Source organism: Lepisosteus platostomus, chromosome 1, assembly GCF_059453375.1.
Source record: "Lepisosteus platostomus isolate fLepPlt1 chromosome 1, fLepPlt1.hap1, whole genome shotgun sequence".
Taxonomy (NCBI): Eukaryota; Metazoa; Chordata; class Actinopteri; order Semionotiformes; family Lepisosteidae; genus Lepisosteus; species Lepisosteus platostomus.
In genome coordinates, this window is record NC_142611.1 from 20498380 (window position 1) to 20512309 (window position 13930).

At 37.3% G+C, this 13930-nt stretch overlaps 1 protein-coding gene across 7 annotated transcripts in view; it reads left to right on the plus strand.

Annotated features, from left to right (window-relative positions):
- bnc2 (basonuclin zinc finger protein 2) overlaps window positions 1-13725 on the plus strand; it is a 275321-nt gene extending 261596 nt beyond the window's left edge. For 6 of the 7 annotated variants that reach the window (XM_088626984.1, XM_088626962.1, XM_088626973.1 and 3 more), the window contains one exon: window positions 5389-13725. In XM_088626984.1, coding sequence (XP_088483110.1) covers window positions 5389-6109 — 721 coding nt within the window. In that variant the 3' untranslated portion in view covers window positions 6110-13725. Of the gene's footprint in view, window positions 1-2796; window positions 2870-5388 lie in introns of all 7 variants that reach the window. The other variant, XM_088627016.1, reaches the window with a different exon arrangement.
- The last annotated feature ends 205 nt before the right edge of the window (window positions 13726-13930 follow it).

Below are 13930 nucleotides of genomic sequence, written 5' to 3' on the forward strand. Positions count from 1 at the left end.
AAAGGTTTCAAAGTTGACATTGCAGCCGTCTTCTAGCTATTTGCATTAGTTCTGGGTTAAGGGTTTACAGTAATAGTACTGGTGAGGTTGTATTGTGAGTGGGGAGGTAAAGCCAGTGAACTATACCTGCCCTCCCACCCACATTCCCTGTCCTTATATTAACGACTGTGCTGAGAAAGAAAACAAAAAGCTGAAACCAGCCATCTGTTTAATTTTACCTTTCTAGGCTCCTCTTTCCCCAATTAGCACATTACGATTAATTTAGCAAACAAATTCGGGGAATGATGGACCCGTCAAACTTGAGGAAGCTTAAAGATGATTAACGTTCCTGGGACAGGCACATTAGTAGCGCACTTTGCTTCCTCTGCAAAGTAAAATGGCTTCTCTGGAGACTTCCCCCATTTTTTTTTTACAAGATGAGACCGTCAATTTTGTTTGCCTGCCACATTACAGGCCATGAGGGAGGGAAAGAAGGAGGAGGGAGAGCGAGGTGGGGGGGAGGGTTTCAAAAATGGGAATGGTGTAGGCAGAGCAATTCTCTGCCAGGAAGAGAGAGGGGGGAAAAAGTCTAATTCTGATAAATGGTCGACCCCAATACATCCAACCTGTTATTACAACAGACGTGCTGTATCTGTGCAGTAAATTAGTTAAACCCCTCAAGAATTTAGCGGGTAGCTTATCTTCAAGTGAATAATTTCAGGAGAGAGGGAGCCGTCTGCGTGACTGGTGTGAGCGATTTGTCTCATATTGAGGGGATTCAAATGACTGCACGGTCGGCATCTTTAATTTAAAATCACTGTGAGTGGACCTTTAATCGACATCTTTATTATGTATTTTCTTCTTCAGACAAATGACTGTACTTTGATTTTTTTGTGCAATCTTAAGAATTCTCTGACGGTCCTCACTCAACAGTTTTTAACTCTAAAAAATCTTTACTTCACTATTAAAGGTTAAACATGTTTACAGTAAAAATGTGTTTAATGATGTTAAGGTAATGATGAGTAGATTGATTACAAATTTTATGTTTTCCATAATATATATGTGGAGTCAGATCTTACATATAGTTGCACTATTAATGTAAAAAAACAGCAATAATTGCAAAACGCGTTGATTTAGCCCCTGATCACATCACAGTCCAGCCACAACAACATGAACCTGTAAATGACAAAAGGGACCTTGGTGAAAAAAACTCTTTAACACCATAAAATCCACAGCACTCTGCTTCTACAGAGTCTCTGCTTGAACTGTAAAATTCACACTTAGAATGTCAAAAAGTCTAATGCTGGTCATCTCAATGAAAATTTTTAATAAACTTTAAACCTGAAAGTTCCCACTTTTTCTTAACATTCTGAAAGATCTAGCTTCCCAATCACAAAACCGGTGCTGAGTGCTCCTTCTTGTATTCACTTGATAAATCATAGTGAAGTCACTATGTTTTTTTCTTGGAAAACCTAAACCCACAATTACAGAACAGTCTACACTCTTCCAGCAGTTTAGCAGCTTCGCCTGAAAAATTACAAGAAAAGTACAGATGCCCTTGTGAACCAGCAAGTTTAGACACAGAGATGTCCAAGGCTGAGATTGTTCCTAAATGGCTAAACAAGTAATAGATGTTACTGTACTGTAAAAGTGAAAAACTGGGAAAATTAATTGAAAGACCCTTTTGCCAGCTTCATTTCAATTTCATTTGTATTGTATATTTTCTTGTTAATATACTGTAGATCTAATGTGCTTTTTTATGGCATACATTTTAGAATTAGGTATATTGTGGTATTGTGTTCAATTAGAAAAGCATGGTATTACTTTAACATGCTCTGTCTTTTGAAGACGTTTCTTTTCTTTTTGTCCTTTTCAAAGGGAATCCACTTTTCCCCTGCCTATTATAAGACTTGTTAGCATAATACAGAAGAGAGGAGGCAAGCTAGTTTCTAGCTTATTAGAGGTGACCAGAAACTTGCCTCAAACTAACAGACTGATTAGTAACATTAATGTTCTTCATTATCACTCAGGTAACATGGGAAATCAGCAGAAAAGCTTTGATTTGGGATCAAAGACAGTGTTGTAACGTACAAAAATGTGATACCATAATTTTAAAAATCTACAGTCTGTGCACAGTGTTGTACATATTGCATGGAATGCACACATAAATAAATGGCTTATTTAGTTTTTTCTTGAAGTCCTGAGTGTGCAGCTTTGGACTGACAGAAATACAAGTTTCGAAGCGGCTCATCATTTAGTCAACTGATTTCACAGGATAGATTAGAGCTTATGAGTGGTGTTGTGCAGGAAAGGGTGAAGCTTTTCACTGGAGCCGCCCACTGGAGTGCAGTCAACATCATTGTGTCCACAGCTGAGCAATTTACACAGTCTAGATGCATTACAGGGCAAGACACACCGGAGCTTTGAAGTAAAGAACTGTTCTGATTATCCTCTAGGTTGATGTATAAAATCTTCCTAGTTTTTCACCGAGGACCACAACCTTCAGTACTCAGTTAATATACACAAGCACTAAATAATACTATTTAAAATGGTTCATAAACATTCGTTCAAAAAAAGACTTGAGCACTCTGTAGCACTGAATGCCAAATAATATGGAAATTCATGCTACCACCATCAAAACATGCTGTACATAAAAAAAAAACATATCACAGCTAATGGTGTAGTGTTCAGATCCAACCATAAGTACTGAAATCCTGTGGACCTCAAATGTTGTTGATGGTAATCTAGTGGACAGCTCCCATGCACCTTCATTCACAGAAAGGGTCCCTTCAATGAATGTATTTTTACTTCTTGCAGGACAATGTCGGATAGGGAACTAAATAATTAAAGGAAGGGACCCTTTTTGACTGCAGCAACCATGGCACTGCTGGTAAGCTCTACTGTATATTGTGAAATCCATTGATTGGTCTCTTAAGGGATGACATATAGAAGTTTCACAATTACCTTGCATGACACCAATGTTAAAGCAATGGATTTTTATTTTTGTTTTCATAGATGGCTTAGTACTCAATATCATTGAACTCTGTGACCTCTCTTAAGCAACACTCCTGAGCGTTGTCTTCATGATCATCCTCTGAAAATATCCCAGAGAAAAAACATTCCCTATTATTTTTGCAAATCACTAATTATTTTGTAAATGTAGTTCTAGCAACTTGCAAATGGTTCTGATTGCCACCTGTATCTTATTTAAGATAGTTTAAAAAAATAAATTAATTTTCTTTAAAATGAAAATTGGATTTTTACTGAACAAATTGTCCTAAATATATACAATCCTTTGCTCAAACTGGAAAACATACCTGTTCTTTACACCTGCCCTCTGAATTCCACTGTGTCCCCGACAGAAAAGAATGTGTAACAGTAACATACTGTAGAATGTGTAGCACAGATGCAAAAGAAATTCTTTCAGTTCTGTAATATACATTCTGTCATTGTTACACATTCCATGCAGAACAATTGTTTTGTATTGTATAGCATTTTATGTCTTTGGTGATTGTCAGTTTGTTGTGGTGTATAAAGAAACTGCAAAAACTATCCTGTCTAAAAATTCTAATGTTGTCTGTAAGTTATCCATTTTGCGCATGGCAGTGTATTTGTGATACATCTGTATCATCTGTATATGCATACACAGTTGTACAGTATATACAGTTCATGTATGCTTTATATGTATAGACACTGTAAAAGTGCTATCCTGAAAAAAAAAACAGCATAATTTCCTGCATGTGTTGTTCTGTTATGTGAGACTGACACAATCAAATGAATAAATGAAGGGTATATGAATGATACATTTATGTACCTCAAGTGAACTGTCTTCCAAAGTAAGCAAATGTGATAATGCTGTCAGATCCAATGCTAATACACTATCCAGTTCCCCCCGATTATCATATTACTACAGCTCAAATCAATTGATAAACTCCCATTCAATATGGAAGAGTATTTAATTGAGTAAAAGTCAATACAATTGAATTTCAGCAGGGCACCAGATTTGCTGACAGCAGTAAACATGGTGGCAGGATGTTCACTTTGCAGTATCGCTTAACTAAAAAGCAGCTTGCAAATGCTTCAGTGTTGAGTTTCACTCTCACACATTTTTACAGATGTAGTAAAATGTGGCAGTTTGGTTTCCAAAGTGGGGCAGACAGAAGAGTTTTGGGATCAGGGACAAGTAATTGCACTTTTATATAGATTTTCAAGCTGAAGTCCTTTATTAGTCTATCTGTGTACAAGCCTACCAAAAGTAAAGGTTAGGTGTGTACAGCTGCAGTTCAACAGCAACCTTCTGTATAAGACTTCAGGGCTCAGACTATCTGACTTAATGTTTACAGTATGAAGGGTGAGCAATTTAGTTTATCCATTATTTGGCCTGTCACATTGATTCATGAAGTTCAGATAACTTATGTTGTTGAGGTTTTATTTTGTTTAGAAAGTATTTGTATTTGATCAAATGTCATACTAACCACATTGTTGATTAAATGTTTGACTGTGTGAAGAGGGAATTATTGATCTTTCCACTTTTTTATTTACATTAGTATCATGAGGGGTGAATCATTCTTTAAAAAATGCGTTGGTACATAGACATGCAGGAATTTCCATCACGTTGGAGCACTTAACAAACCGAATATCTCAATTGGAAACAGTCAAGACAGATTCTATTGATTACAAGCATTGTTAGAGTTCCTCTTTACTTTTTTAGTTGGAATCAATTAGGCCTAGTCTAGCCTAATATGCCAAAGTTGTATTTACCATATTTATTTCTATGCATGCAAATATGTAGAAAAAAATATGTAATATCATAGATATCAAAAATAGATATGAAAATGTGAATATATGAAAATATGAAAACCATCAGACTCACAGGCAGTGACAGATAGGTAGTTTAGAGCAGCTGAAAAGCACTGTAGAAATACATGACTGAAAAAGAAAAGGGGTATTTTATGTACCAGTTTTAAAACATAATTAGTTTCAGTAAATGTCAGATAACTCCTTGCTGTTAACGTGATCTTGTTTAAAAATAAATTCGAAATGAAAAATAGCAATTTAAGAGGTCATTAATTGGTCATCACAAATAACCATGATATATATAAAGAATTAGTGCAGTGTATACTGTACATTAGCCTTTTCCCATGTATTGTATAAGATCATATGAGTATTTGACAGCTTTGTTTTCCAGTTTATTGCAAGACATTGAGATTAAGAGATCTTGCAAAAAGAATGGTGTGAGCTCTAAACATAATTCTTTGTTACTGGAACTTGAAGACTTCCTGCAATAGAAAAAAATAATTAGTAGCACAAAAATTGACTGTGAGTCAAAATCTATAATAAATCAGAATCCTTGTGTGTGATAATTAAAGGGATGAGACTAAACAGTACTTTTCTGTTCTCCTTCAACAGGCACAGTGCTAACATCAACCTACACCGGAAACTCCTGACCAAAGAGCTGGACGACATAGGCCTGGAGCCTCACCACGCGCCACTGCCTAAGGAACTGCGTGATGAGTTTCTGGCCAAGATATATGGGGGACACCCCCTGGGGCTGGATGTCGGAGGAGGAGGGGGCGGCCGGGATGATACCAGCTCGCCAGCGGGCACGGAGTACTCCCATACCAACGGGTACTGCCGGGTTCCTCCTGATGACTACATGGTGCTGGACCTGAGCACCACCTCCAGTATCCAGTCCAGCAGCAGCATCCACTCCTCGCGGGAGTCCGACGAGGGCAGCGACGAGGGCATCCTCTTGGATGACATCGATGGCGCCAGCGATGGGGAGGAGTGTTCCCAGAAGGCTGTGGGGCTCGGCCAGGCCATGGTGGGGGGCAGCAGTGGCGGAGGGCTGGGGGAGGGAGTACTTAATGAACTCTCCTCCTCCTTTTCTCCTGTGCTACACTCAGGCTCTGGGAGCAGCAACGGGGGCATCCTGTGCAATATCTGCCACAAAATGTACAGCAACAAAGGGACACTGCGGGTGCACTACAAGACCGTCCATCTGCGTGAGATGCACAAGTGCAAGGTGCCCGGCTGCAACATGATGTTCTCCTCTGTGCGGAGCCGTAACAGGCATAGCCAGAACCCTAATCTCCACAAAAATGTGCCCTTTGTAACCATGGTTGATTAGCAAGCCCCTCCTTCCTTCCCCTCAGGCCCCACACACCACATATCTCCTTTCAGCGTACCCCAGTTCTGCAGCCCTGGACCATAACTTTAGAGAAGACGCCATCCACTTGCAAGGTTGGCTTCTTTTAAAACTGCCATATTCCATTTTTTTCATCTTTTCTTTTTAAATAATTATATATATAAAAATATATATTAAGTGAAACACAGAAACAAAAACAGCAAAGCACTTTAGCTTTGTTAATTTTTCTTCTTCTTTGGAAGCATGGAACAAGACTCTTCGGAGCAGAGTAACACTCTCTTCCCTTTCCCCACCCTGACCCCCCAATCCAGACTGACTCTTTTTGCTTTTTGTCCATCTCCAAAGAGACTATTTCAACTCTGTTTGTGACTGTTGCCTGCAGAAATGATAATAATAAAAAATACCTTCTTTGATGTCTTTGTGTACTAATAGCTTTTAAAAAGAACCTTCACCACAGCATGATAGCTTCATTTGTAAATAATATGTCCTGAGAGGCTTATGATGTAAAACAATTGTATTGATGGTTGTTAGTTTCCTGTTTTATTTTACAGTACTTCCAGCTATTAGATAGGCAAGGAAGAGGTAGCATCTGGCTAGTTTGATTCATTTATGTTAGCTTTAATGCACATTTTAAACTGAAAGAAAACCACACAAAACTTGTTTTATCTACCTGCTAGATATAGAAGGTGCCGGCATGCTTTTGGCTCCTCAACAGATTTTTTTTTCGCTCTTTTTAAAAAAAATGTTTTTTTTTTGTTCATTTCTTCTCTAGTATTAGGACATAAATCCAGCCATGCACTTTGCAGTACTACGAGGGGATGTGTAATATTATCCATGCCATCTTTTTTAACCATCATCCTTCCAATAATGGAGAGACTAGAAAAAAAAACAACAGATAATTGACAGTTTCAGTGGTGTTGTAGGTCGCTGACTGCTACAGTGCCAAGAATTAATTACTATACCATTGCATAAATGTGCCAGATTTGCACGAATGATTTAGATTCAAACTGTAGTGGAATGCCGAGGTTTACCCAGAATATCCAGTCCAGTATTCATTATTCCCAAACATATTTAGTGAGATTACTCGTAGTTAAAGTTAAATGTGTTTCTTTTCCAGTTTTACAATAATACTCTGCCTCCCAGATGGAGGCAAATGAAAAGTATTATGAATTGTTTCTCTTTTGTTTACCTGTTTGTCTATAAAGAAAAAAAAGGACAATTAACACACACGAGTGTAACGAAACATAGCATTCATTAGCTCTGAAGCCGAGTAGATGGGTTTTGTGAGGTTAACCAACATGAGGTCCTGATTTTCACCTTTTCTGAGAAATGAATGGCAAACTGAAGAAGTGTTCTGCAAAAGCAACAAAAAAACAACTGCATTGTACATTTGACTGTGACAGTATGTTTTTCATATACTCCTTATAGGGTAGCACTCTGGTCTTACTGATTATTTTACTGTTCTCAAGTCTTAATCTTTTGCTGTGTTTTCCTGCTGGTCACATTCAATTTGATTTTTCAGATCTGTTGCTTCACTACAAACTGTGCTCTGTAGAACAACAAAAAATGATGTTCCATATTATTGAGCAACCTCTTAAAGGGAACAGATCTTGCAAATGAAAATAGGATTGAGTGAGAGAGCTTCTTTTTGCTTTTTTAGAGTTTGTAACCTTTGGCAGTATTTATTATTTCAGGCAAAAAGATTTTTCAGTGTAGCAGAGCATTCAGTTCAATAACTACAAATTAAGCAGTGCTTTCAGAAGCAATTGCAACAACAAACCTTTGCTTTACAGCAAATGAATACTCTGTTCATGCAGTGACCTTCAGAGCTTTTGGCTCTGGTATGTATCCATACAGAAATTTGTTAAAGTCAAGGGCAACTATAAGACTTGCAAAAATATGTGTACAAAACAAGGGGCTTTCAGGAGATTTCTGGTTACTACATGTACAGTATATGGAAAAATGGTTTATAGTGCCATTTGTGTGTAACAAAATAAGCTTTACTTTTCTCAGATCACTATTTAAAGACAGAAAAATGGCCAAAGACAATGTCACAGCCTAGTTCTTCTGTGACATCCTGTCACACTGATGTCAGTTTATTTTTTTCCCCGTTAAATGAGCACTGACGCAATTATCAATTTATGGTGGGATGTAGAGAGATGTCTACTATGTTCAAGTTAGTCACTGAGGGAGCACTTTGCCCACTCTATGTGGGTGATGTGACATGGCTACAATCCAATATAAAATAACCAGATATCTAAATCAATGTAAATCAGCTTTGTAAATTCGATCATACTGCTGATTACAACAAAAAAAACAATGCAATTTCTTAGAAAGATCATAGAATGTGCTTTTTGTTTCCGTCGCAGTCATATCTGTGGTTAAACAGATTACAGCCTGTCTATCTGTATTTGCTCAAAGGCCAAGTGTATCTCATATGACATTGTTACAGACACCTTCTACTTTGGCAAGATCTAATTTGGAAGTTACTACATTAAACAGCTCAGGCTATGCTACACAGTATCAGATTAACAGAGAATCAGCTTGAGTAAAGCAAATTGCTCTTAATAATAAAGGCATCTGTCTGTCAGAAAGGAAGAAGCCTATAAACAATCACACTCCATTAGGCTGAACATTTTTTTAAATGATAATTGACAGGTTAGAGTAATTCCTGAATAAAGATAAAGAAATCTGTTGATTTAAAAGTGGGTATAAATCTAAAAACACTCAATTAGCTTTTTTTATTTATGATGACCACATTATCTATATTTGGAGAATGTTACCATATAAAGTCTAATTAACAAAGACTCCACTTGCTAGCTATAAATCAATTAATATGCATGTTTTATATTTAATTTATAGTTTGTACTGAAATTAAGTGCACACAAATCTGAAATCTGAAGAGTGATGCTCTAATTACACCCCGGGAATTTTAAATTGCAGTTACATTTATAATGCATTCATAGGTGTAAATATGTTGAATGCACATTTGTGGCTTTCTTGTTTTAACTGAAATGTACTTTTGCCCAAGACAACACATCTTGAGAACTAAAAAAATTTAGTGTATTTTTCTCAAAGGACATTGTGATTTAAGAAATATTCATTTGATTACAGTATCTGGAAAAAAACTGAAAGCACCCTTGCCCTGTTTATAATTAACCCTAGTTATAATTAACTAGGACTAATGTAAGTAACTAAGTATTAGAAAAATAAGATTGTACATACTTTATCATAGTATTTACTCATGAAATTCCATGTTTATGTTGTAAGGAATGCAAAATGTAATCATTCACATTGAATATTTGTCTTAAAAAGGATGTATGATACCTACATCTTGTGCTAATATACAGTCTCAGTGGAAAAGCCACATTGTCCCAAACTTCTACCTCTACAGTAGAAGAAAAATCAGTAGAACTGCTAGGTAGCAAATCTGAACCTGAGCAACACATTTTAAAACTAAAAAATTCTGAATACCTGTGACGTTTCCCGTCACATAAAAATTAACCCATCAGGGATTTTGTTCTCCATTTCCCTCTTTTTAGACTCTACTGAATTTGTGTGCTTCATACTTAGTTCAGGCTCTCCTTCATTGGTACTGTAGCTTGCCAACCCCCCCCCCCCCTGCCCAAGGGATTCTGACAAAAGATTCTGCCAGTTATCAAATTATTGCATTCCACTGTACCATCAGTATTCAGCCTAGCAGGAAAAATGGCACATAATATACAGCCATGAAAAGGAAATGCCTTTCGATTTTTCCAGGTTAAACATGGAGTGAGTTTTGTAGTTCGCACACTAATGTCCTTCGTTCCCAAAGTGCTGGTAGCAACCCAGGCAACGTGTAAATCGGTGATACTAAATCCTGATCCTTATGATCCTGGTGCTTTTGTTTCAGGATCTAACTGAGCTCTCTGTTATGTAATCGAACCCTTAATTGAACTATTAAGTTGCTTAATTACCTGTTGTTTCATTGTCTACAGCTCTGAAAAACAATTAGAAAGCTGAAATTGTTAATTGAGTTAAAGGTTTATTTAAATAACTAAAAAACGGGAGACACAGAAGTCATAAGGACCAGGACTCACAAATGTGGTATAAATGCAAATTCATATCCTGGCATGAACATTGGAAGTTCAGAATATTTTTTTACTCATTGTTTCACCAGGCTTGCTTTAAATAGGCAGTTCCCTCTATGGGAAAAGGGTGGTACAAATCATACAGGTGATTAAAAATAAGACATTCCTCATCACTGTCCATCGAGGGTCTGTACTTTTGCAGCTCTGCATTAAAAAGCTTCTTTGTTATTTTTCTTCTTGTTCTCTTATATTGCTGTTGTTTGGCAGGCGCTTTAATAGATGCTTCTGGTGCTTTCTTTCTCTTTTTTTTCCAAGAAAAAAAACTGAATTAACACAAGAGGGTGAAGGTGGGGGGGGGACTGGGACGTGGTGGTAGGGGGGTGGTAGCAGATGAATTCCTGCAACAGGAAGTATCATTAAAATTGCTGTTACACGGCACCTCGAGGCACCAGTTCAATTTTACCACTGATCTTTCTAATAACTCACTTGTCACTTTATTACCTTCAAAGATGTGAATGTTGCTGACAAGACTGTGACACTAACAGCAAGCACCCTCACCCCCCTCCCCCTTCTCCCCCCCACCTCCTTGCCTCACAGCCTGCACACTCTCTCTTTTGCTCTCTCCCTCCGCTTCTACTTACCATGTGAGTCCTACAGGGACAGAGACTAATAGTGTACACTTAAGTTCACTACACGGCCATCAAGTATAAAAGGATGTGTAATTGCCTGCTTATCCCAGGTGAAGAGAAAATTGAGTACAGAAACACAGTCTTTCCCCAGAGTCACGCTGAGGGCCTTGCTTTCTCGCAATGCGGTAAGACTGCAAAGAGTCTTACTCTATAGCCGAGAGATACTTCTCTCTCTCTCTCTCTGTGAAAACCCTTACCAGACATCCTGGCTGACCATTGTCCTGACAGGACCAGGAAGACTATGTAACCTTAGAGAAGAGGAGTAAAGGCCCTTCCTAGGCAAAATCAGGCAGGGAAAGCAAACAAGTGGCACCTTCCTGTTCGCTGAGCTATTTCAAAAGGAATAATGGGATTGCAGGGTGTATGGAAGGGAGGTCTAAATGATACAAGTGGAACCTGTCGGTGTGTATTATTTGACAGTGGTGTTTTTTTTTCTTTTGTTTTTAAATGACTAACTGAAGTTAAAAGGACTTCAGAGCTTTTGAAAGTCGTAGCACTACATGGACGGGAAGGGTTGAGTGGATTTTTTTGTTGTGTTTTTTTTACTGGAATATTAAAAATAAATGTTTTGTTATTTTCAGTGACTCACAGAATTATTTCATTTTCGGTATAGGTGCTTTTCATGCTTAGGTTTTTCTCTTACAGGACTAAAAACAGTTCTTAAGATGTTAAGAAGTTGGGACCAAGTTCTGAACAAATAACTGTCTCATTAGGGCTACAGATAGCAGTGTAGAACTCAAAGAATTTGGAGGGAGAATTGTTAATATGAGTGTGGCTTTAGGAGACATGGTTGGAAGCAGTTTTATTTGGGCTCTGACCAGGTTATGAATTGCAGCTGTTAGTGTCTCCACAGCCACCCTGTCTTCAAGACTCGCTTCAAAGTTATTTCATTGACAGTAGTGGGGAACAACGCTGCATTTGTAGGGTTTAGGAGTGGCAATTCTTAAAGGTATTCATAAAATCATACTCACTATGCAATTTTTAGAACCCAGAGTTTACCCACAAAATGGCGCCACCATCTGCCAGCTGTATTAAGCAAATACTCTGTTATTTTTTTAAAGTAAATTTTGCTTAATTTACATTTTCTTAATAGTCTTTGTCGGTGTCATATGTCCTGTGGTTTCAAAGTCTTAACTTTATGCTTCATATAAAACTGGTAATTTGAACTGATTCAGTGGATTTATGTGGGAAAAGCAACAAAGTAAGCATTATGAAAAGAGAGGAACCAAGATTTTCTGTTTGTCTATTTAAAAATCCATATTACTGAAGGACACAAAATGCATAACATACTGTAGGATTTTTTAGTGTCTTGCACCTTCCTTGACTGCTGAACAACTATTTGTCTTTGAGTGTACCACAATACTCTGTAGAACCCACCAGAACAACAGCAAGATTTCTATGAATGTAGATGTGATAAGGAGTCGACACAAAATTAAAAAAAAAACATCAGAACAGACAAAAACTGAATACAGGTATTCAAATTGGAGTTGGTGTGTTACAGCAGTCACTTGACAGTGTGAGACATTGTAAGTGTAAGTGATCAGATTGGATCACTTGCCTACTCTAAGAAAGAAAAGGAAATTTCAAGAGTCTGTCCTAGACAAAGGCAGTTGCACACACCTCAAAGCAGAATGCGATAGAAGTATTCTTTGGCAGAGACTTGATGAGCACAAGGTGACGTGTATGGCTTTTAGAAACATTGCAGAGAGAAGCTGAGTGATCTTTTAATATTTAATGAGGCCTCTGCCAACTCCTGGGTACAGAGCACAACAACTGAGAAAGATGGCTACCAAACATGACAATAATGCATTGATAGGAGTAGGAAAGAAAAAGTTGAATGACCCATTAATGAAAGAACCATTCCCTGGCCATTCTGTTTAACTGCAGAGCAACATTGAGCATTAAATCCTGCATATGGTGGAGTATTGTATGTAGATCGTTCTCTTTTTTATATCTCAAGCATCATACTGCATCTTCGAACAAAGTAATAAAAGAGAAGGTTGGGGGTAATCTGCTAAGGCAAAATTATTTTGTGTATTTTGCTCCTATTTGAATTTGCTTGTGTGTGTTTTTTTTTTACAAACTCACAGTCATGTCTCAAAATGACTTGCTTTTATTTTGAAGGCCTGTATTGAAACAAATAAATGAGGTGCACTGCGTAGTATTTTTTTTCATTTTTATGTGGTAAATAGAAACTCTTCTGCATAGAGTTTCGGCAGTTGCCAAACCAAGTTCGGCAGTTGCATTTATACCCCAACTCACTCAGATCTGTTAAAAATAAGCAGTTCCCCAAATGTTTACTGAAGTGTTTCAACTTTTACCACAATTTGTTTTACCATGAGTAAATAAGCTTGAAGACTTTGTTGTTTTTGTGAATGTTTTGTTTTATTTTGCATATTGATATTTTAATGTAACAGTCTCATTTGTTTCATGCTCTATGCCCATGTTATCAACATGTCTCCTGTATATTAATTAATATTGTTATACCTTGTTGTAATAGTCACAGAATGCACCACAAACGTGCATCCACATCAGGGCAATCACAAGCTTGCATAACTTTGATCTAATAATTGTGACATTGGTAGCTTCATGAATACTGTATGTACCCTAAACAAGTTTTTTCCATTAGTTGTCTGAGACAGAAAAAAAGTCCTCTTTTTAATTTTACTTTGCTTTTCTTGTATTTTCTGTACTATAACTGTCTATGGTTTTGCATAAAATGCATAAGGGTTTTGGGATGTAAATGGAATTTTATTCATATTTTGTCCAAATACCTCTTGTAATTTGTATCAGAATTCTTGTACAATTTTTATATTAAAGATTTATCAGTCACTGGCAACTCTGTGCGGCTCATTTACTTTCTCTGCTTTGTGAAAGGAATTTTGAAGACCAGATACAGTATTCTTCAAATAGGCCACTAGTTAAATGCAGGAATGCGAAGCTAAATCTGAAGCTTATTCTCCTCTTGTGGAATTGTGTGTTTCACAAGTAGACATGAGTTTGTACCTCATACAATTCCAATACTCTTCTACCACACTTAGGAG